Source organism: Labeo rohita, chromosome 25 (genome assembly GCF_022985175.1).
Source record: "Labeo rohita strain BAU-BD-2019 chromosome 25, IGBB_LRoh.1.0, whole genome shotgun sequence".
Lineage (NCBI taxonomy): Eukaryota > Metazoa > Chordata > Actinopteri > Cypriniformes > Cyprinidae > Labeo > Labeo rohita.
Window position 1 is genome coordinate 109,899 of NC_066893.1, and position 7,823 is coordinate 117,721.

At 34.1% G+C, this 7,823-nt stretch overlaps 1 protein-coding gene across 2 annotated transcripts in view; it reads left to right on the forward strand.

Moving 5' to 3' along the window:
- wwp2 (WW domain containing E3 ubiquitin protein ligase 2) overlaps positions 1-6,274 on the forward strand; it is a 41,479-nt gene extending 35,205 nt beyond the window's left edge. For both annotated transcript variants that reach the window (XM_051099615.1, XM_051099616.1), the window contains 7 exons: positions 1,697-1,830; positions 1,922-2,062; positions 2,341-2,461; positions 2,651-2,755; positions 2,854-2,950; positions 5,147-5,219; positions 5,305-6,274. In XM_051099615.1, coding sequence (XP_050955572.1) covers positions 1,697-1,830; positions 1,922-2,062; positions 2,341-2,461; positions 2,651-2,755; positions 2,854-2,950; positions 5,147-5,219; positions 5,305-5,404 — 771 coding nt within the window. In that variant the 3' untranslated portion in view covers positions 5,405-6,274. The remainder of the gene's footprint in view (positions 1-1,696; positions 1,831-1,921; positions 2,063-2,340; positions 2,462-2,650; positions 2,756-2,853; positions 2,951-5,146; positions 5,220-5,304) is intronic.
- Positions 6,275-7,823: the final 1,549 nt, after the last annotated feature.

Consider the following 7,823-nt stretch of genomic DNA (forward strand, 5'->3'; position numbering starts at 1 on the left):
GCCGTTTCTGTTACCGTGACAAACATTTATTTATGGTGACCTTTAAAATGGGTTCCAGCGATATGCCAGAATTGCCCTAATGACTCTTGAATATGGGCATGATACAATTCAGACACATTTAATAGGACGTGAATGCTCATAACAGCCAATAATTCACCCTCCAGCCATGATGTCATACTGTATTTCGAGCACTGAGAACAGATTCATTCTGTAGAGTTGGAGTGTATGTGTACAATTTCACATGGCGCAAAAAAACCCCCAAAAACCATGGTCCTAAATTTAAACAGGATTGGATGGAATTGCACAAGAATGAACTGTTAGTTATCTGTGACTGATCAGTTGATGAATCCCTAGTTTCCCATAACTCGGGAATTTGTTTTTGAAATAATTTATTTTAGGTTTGTTTGACAGGGACAATGCACATAAATAATAAAGGCTATTTTGGATTTGCACTCCCTGGACGGATGGTAAAATTGTCACCCTAAAAATATTGAAAAAATTAATTAATACGTAATACATGCATGCTCCAAAATACTTATAAAATATACACTATTCCTACTACATATAGTTCTATCCTAGTACCAAAAAATAATAATAATAAAATAACATCGGCTTTAAAATTATCCTATACATAGAACCAACAAATCAGTACCAACTCATACACACTCATTCCAACTGTCAGAAAAAAATGACAAGCAATGCATTGATAATATCACAAGATCAATATACAGGCAAAGATAATGTAAGCATACAGACAAGTCACCGTGACCTTAATCATTCAATCAGTACTAAACCAAACAACCTCATGTACATACAATAGCATAATAATCTCAAACTAGTAGAGCAGAAAAGACAAGACAGCAGCAGAATTTAGTTTGCAAAATAAATTACTCTTAATGAGCCACTTCTTTAAGTGAAACTTAAACGAGGCATAAGTCTTAAAAATGTGTAATGTAAGTTGGGATGGAGCTCCACTCACAAGCAGCCCTAACTAAAAACACTGTTTGACAATCAATTCTAATCAATTTTAAAAGTAGAAATATACAATGTGATCTTAATTCATGTGAGCTCATGAAAGCTGCATTCATAATAGAATAATAGAATAATAATAATAGGAATAATTTCAGAATAATAATACATCCAAAACATGTAGCAAAAATGTTTTAAACTAGATTTAGATACCATATGACATTGTAGGAATTCCCAGAATATGTAATTAGCATCTTTATTTTTATGGAATATTGCAGTGGTTATTATCACCTATTTATCCTTGAACATTATTATTATTATTTTTTTAATATGTGCCTTCATAATCTTAAAGAAAAGCATTAATGTGCCCCTCACAATGACATCTCTGATGTGATGTATATTTGAACCAAGACTGGGCAGCATCATGCATCATAATAAGGAAGAAAAGACTTTAGACTTGCGTATTTAATCACTATTTTATGCTGTTTTGTAGTATAAATGGTACAAGTAGTGCATTCACACTGAAAATGGCAAAATTAAAAAGTGCACTTTAAATACCTAGATGATCTACTTAAATAATCTAGAAAACAAAGTGTGGAACTTGGACACTTCATGCACGTGCAAAGTCTATAAGTACAGTACATAGTGTATAGTGCATCATTTTGGACGAAGCTTATAACTACTATTATTTGTTTTATGACCTTGACCTGTGTTTGGCTCTCTGCAGGCACTGTATCATGGGAAGTTTATTGACACGGGCTTCACTCTGCCCTTTTACAAGCGCATGCTTAACAAGAAACCCACCCTGAAAGACCTGGAGTCCATCGACCCTGAGTTTTACAACTCCATCATGTGGGTCAAGTGAGTATCAAGACTGCATCTGCGTTCACTGACTAAACAAAGACGTCAGTCAGAACAGTTCTGTGACATTTATGCTGATGTACGTTCACAGAGAGAATGATTTGGAAGAGTGCGGCGTGGAGCTGTACTTCGCTCAGGACATGGAGATTTTGGGCAAGGTGACGACACACCAGCTGAAGAACGATGGAGAAAATGAACTTGTCACACAGGACAACAAGGAGGAGTATATCAGGTACGGCTGGCCCATGTTTAGATGACAACAGTACTACTGGCCAGTTCATCAAATGAGGTGTAATAACAGGAACTGTCCTTAAAGATAAAGGGTGTATTTTTTGTGTTAGAATACTCATCCTATCGATTTAATATGCAACTCCACTGTAAGAACCTGTTGAAACTCCACACATTTAACCATTAATCTGCAGTCAACGTTTTTTTAAACCTTTTTTGTCTTTTAAAAAGGACTATTGCTTTACACAGTGATTTGAAACTCATTGCGTGTTTTTCCTGCAGTCTGCTCACTGACTGGCGCTTCACACGCGGAGTGGAGGAACAAACTAAAGCCTTCCTGGATGGCTTCAATGAAGTTGTACCTCTGGAGTGGTTGCGTTATTTTGATGAGAAAGAACTGGAGGTGGGTGTTTTGGTATTTTTAGCAAGAACTTGACATGAATATAAAAAACCCTCGCCTATACAGACACAAACATTAGTGGCATCACTGAGGAAGTGGATGTAAATAACTGGTTAATTTTGGACTTGTTTTAGGCGTCTTGATGTTATGTTTATCAGATGGTAAATGGTGTGTGATTGTTTCTTGCTCCAGCTCATGTTGTGTGGGATGCAGGAAATTGATCTGAACGACTGGCAGAAGAACACCATCTATCGGCATTATACCAAAAACAGCAAACAGATCCACTGGTTCTGGCAGGTAATTCACACGTTCAGCCTCGGGTGTTTTTATGCCGCCACAGCTACTCCTCCTGTCTTTCTCTTTTTACTATATATATATTTCATTGTGTCAAACAGGTCGTAAAGGAAATGGACAATGAAAAGAGAATTCGTCTCCTGCAGTTCGTCACAGGAACATGTCGACTGCCGGTTGGAGGCTTTGCAGAGCTGATAGGTAGAGTTTTAATGTCAGTTATAATGTACCACAGACGCAACAGATTCATGTGCCATACAGTACAAAGAAATCACTGCATGCTGTCAAGATGCTCGCTGCTTTGGCTTTATTGTTTTGATCACTTAGTCTTTGGTAACAGTCAATAAATAACAGTCAATAAAAAGTTTCACATAGGTCCTTAGTGGACAAAAATGTCCATGTCAAAAAACTGTCATAAAAAGTTAAGTTAACTTAAGTTTGGTCCCATTTTAAAGAATTATTGTTGAAGTAAAAAAAGTTAAAAAAGCGAAACCAAAAATAAAGTTATAGAGGTTTACGTTTATGAAAATGCTTTATGAACAATATTTTATATTACATATTTATTTTATGAAATATGTTTAACTCTAAACCTGCTTGGAAATCAAAGCTATAAATCTAAATGAATTGTGTTCCAAATTTGAGGTTGATATCTCAAAAAATGAGCTTTCAGGAAGATTTTGTTTGGGGTAGTACCACATTTTCCCCTTTAGATCCAAGCAAAACTCCACCGGTTGGATTTGTGATTTGCAGTAGAGTTTTTGTCTCTCGAATATTACAAGCACACACATTTTTTTTTTTATGACACGTGTACAAACCACACTCTGACATCCATACCAACACACCCACACAATTACAGCTGCATTTATCTATCCAATTGGCTCTATAATATGCAGAAGCAGAAAACAGAACTAAAGTAAGTTTTTGCTTTATTGGCCAAATCTAAAAAATGGCACCATCTGGTAAAAAAAAAAGGTAAAAAAAAAACATTTTAAAGCCTCGCCAAGCTTCTGAAAATGCTTTATGAAGAATATTTTATATAAAATATATATTTTGTGAAATATGTTGAACTCTATACCTACTAGAAAATCAAAGCCGTAAATCTAAACAAGTTGTGTTCCAAATTTGAGGTTGATATCTCAAAAAATTAGCTTTCAGGAAGATTTTGTTTGGACGCAGTACCAAATTTTCCCCTTTAGATCCCAGAAAAACTCCACTGGTGCACACAGTGGTTGGATTTGTGATTTGCAGTAGAGTTTATCTCAAATGTAGCAAGAACACACACACACAATTTTTTTTTTTTATGACACACATACAAACCACACTCTGACATCCATACCAACACCCACACACTTATAGCTGCATTATTTATCCAGTTGGCTCTATAATATGCAGAAGCAAAAAACAGGAATAAAGCGAGTATTTGAGACCCATGGCAGATTATTGTTAAAGTAAAAAATGTTTAAACATTTAAACCAAAAAATAAAGTTATAGAGGTTTAAGTTTATGAAAATGCTTTAGGAACAATATTTTATATAAGATTTATATTTTATTAAATATATTGAGCTCTAAACCTGTTAGAAAATCAAAGCTATGAATCTAAACAAATTGTGTTCCAAATTTGAGGTTGATATTTCAAAAAATGAGCTTTCAGGAAGATTTCGTTTGGACGCAGTACCACATTTTCCCCATTCGATCCCAGCAAAACTCCGCTGGTGCACACAGTGGTTGGATTTGTGATTTGCAGTAGTTTTTCTATCTCAAATATTACAAGCACACACACAATTTTTTTTCATGACACATACGTGTACAAACCACACTCTGACATCCATACCAACACACCCACACAATTACAGCTGCATTATTTATCCAGTTGGCTCTATAATATGCAGAAGCAGAAAACAGGAATAAAGAGAGTATTTGCTTAATAGGCCAAATCTGAAAAAATGACACCATCTGGTAAAAAAAAATATTTTAAAGCCTTGCCAACAGAATGCAAATCTATTAACAAAAATGGCATAATTTTACAGTTAAATGGCACTGTGATTAAAAATAACAGTTTTAATGGGTTTCAATGGGGACATTTTTGTCCTGAGAGGAACTTTTTTTTTCTACCTAGTGCAAAATAGATAGAAGGAAATAGGGGTGAAATAGTAAAATTCCAACAGAAATACACACCTGTGCAAAAATGTATGCACCTGGCAATAACACAGACAACAAGATAAAAAAAAAAAAAAAATGTCCAAAAGGTTACACAAGGGTTAAATGGAGAAAATGCAGTGAGTCTTCACACCATGCAGCTTTGAGCTCTTTACATTGTGTATGTACGCTGTACATGTTCTGTGTTTAGAAGTGTAAATAGTTTTAATAATTCATCTTTTTTATGATCCTGGTGTTTAGGAAGTAACGGGCCACAAAAATTCTGCATAGACAAAGTGGGGAAGGAAACCTGGCTGCCTAGAAGTCACACCTGGTGAGACTCTAAATCTGAAAGATGATAAAAAATAACTGTGCTCATAGAAGTGTGCTTATTTGTCCCTCCTGTCTTACCATTTCAGCTTTAATCGTCTGGATCTGCCACCTTATAAGAACCTGGAGCAGCTCCGAGAAAAACTTCTGTTTGCTATTGAGGAAACCGAGGGCTTCGGACAAGAGTGACGAGACTAATTATATCTCAGCATGGGACGGACAGGACCAACAAAATAATTTCTTTTGCATAGGCCAATAATGTGGACTGAATGAACAGAGACTGTTGAAGAGATTAGCAGCAGATTTACAATCACTAGTTCACCTAAAAATTAAACCTCACCTGATTTATTCACCCTCGCGTCATTCCAAACCGATATGCTGTTATGTTTCTGTGCGACACAAAAGATGAGTTTGGAGGACTGATCACTATGATCTGTTGATGTACAGGAAAGACCTGCATTCAACGTTTGTCTTCCACAGAATAAATAACAGCATGGACGCATGTAATGTTGTGAGGATGAGCAAACGACAGCAGAGCTGAGACCCTGATGGACCAGCAGGAGATCAATGATTTGTTTGAATGTAATATTTCATTTGGTAAATTCAGGTAATGATGATTTCACCTTACATTTCTATGCAGAGAAAGCAGTGCGAATTATGAGACAGTTCACAGCATTTGTAAATCAGATTTGTAAATCAACTTAAGATGAATTCCCTGATTTGCCCTAAATCGAAATGCCCTAAATCAATCCTGATTTTCCAGTCTGAGGTGAAATTCTCAAACTCGCTCCTTATAATGGAACATCTGATACAGAAGTAATACTACTAGTACTAATAAAATAAACCGCAGCCAGTCTTCAGTTGCAGATGTCGTGGGCCGCAGAGCTGGGGCTCATGTGTCATATCAGTGTGTGTGTATATGGACTAGAAGACCACTGAGACGATAGAGAAAATAATTGTTTTAAAGAGATTGACCAGACGTGATTTCATTATTTTGTGACATGCCATGCTACACTGTATATAGTTGAAATAAAATCCAGTCATGGACTGTAAACACAATCCGTGGCAGAAAAATCCTTTTTACACAAAGTGAGAATATTGGGTAAAGAAACAAAACTCTATCCCCAGGTTTCACAGCCTAGTCCCAGACTAAAATGTAAGTCTGAGCTGTTTCAACTGAAAGAAACTTGCACTGAATGATCTTAAAATACATCAATTCCTTCATTTTGTCTGAAGATGGACACCAGTGATGGTTTTTTTCCAAGGCACGTTTATAAAAATCTCTTAAATGTTCTAATTGAACTATGGCCTAATCCTGGCTTAGTCTAAACCTTGTCTGGGAAACCAGGCCTATATATAAAGAGTTTATTTGCAAAAACAGATTTTTTAATCATTTTCCAAATCACATTTTGTTATTGTGCATTCCAATTAATCTTTATTTTGATATAAAGTAAAAAATAATAATTAACAATAAAGCACAATAAAACACAATAAAAACATGATTTTTGAAAATTATTATTATTATTATTATTATTTTGTTTTTTTTTAATCTTTTTTTTTTCTCAGATAAACTCTTCATATACATCCCAAGGTTTGCTTTATTCTGCAGGACAACTACTAGTTAAAGGAACCTCATTTTTGAGCAAAACATATCAATTTTGACGAGTAATAATGTTGAAGATCCTAGACATAATAAGGTGGTTCTTTAATTAAGCAATTTTTTTTTGTCCTGGGATGATTTTAAATATTTACAAAGAATATGTTTAAAAATTACATGTTTGGGTTTATTTGGTATTTATATGTAATTTTTTATCATTATTATTATCATTATTATTTTTATTATATTTATAGCAAAGCACTGTTGTTCCTAATACTTTACTATTGGTCATTACTACCATCTCAACAAGCATGTGAATTTTTCCATGTTTATTTTTGAGACCTTATTTAATTATAATGGAAATAGATAGGAGAAGATAGGATCATATTTCTGCTTATGCAGAAGATTGACAGTTTGAAGATATTAAATTTTAGCATTTACCATAATTTATGATTTCTATAATTACTACAGGGCAACCCAGACATTCTCCACTGATATCCTTGGATTTGGAGTTATGTGTTTTTATTACACCACTATTCACATGAAAATGAATCTAATATTATGCATTATAGAACTTAGTTCTATCTATAATAAACTTTTTTTTTTTTTTTAATTTTTAATTTTTTTGATGTATTTATTTTCATGAACACTTTCTACAAGCCAGAATCAAATAATTCCAGTTCCAACATAAATGCACCTTTAATTTCTACTTGATGATCTCAGAACAGCTTTGTTGGGTGTTACCATCAAAACAGCCAATAGATAATTTTCATTCAGAAGCAGACAATTTATTTACATTTTTAATAGTTAAAAAACAATAAAAAAAAAATTAAAACTATTTAAAAATTAGATTTAACTAAAAGTTAAAATCTGTTAAATCTAGGCTGATAGTAATATTCTGTTGTTAAGTAAAATGCCTATTCAGTGTTTCAACAATAGGTGAGAAATCATTTCTGCCACACAGCATTACTTTTACAAATAATCAATCAATCAATCAATCAAGCATTATAC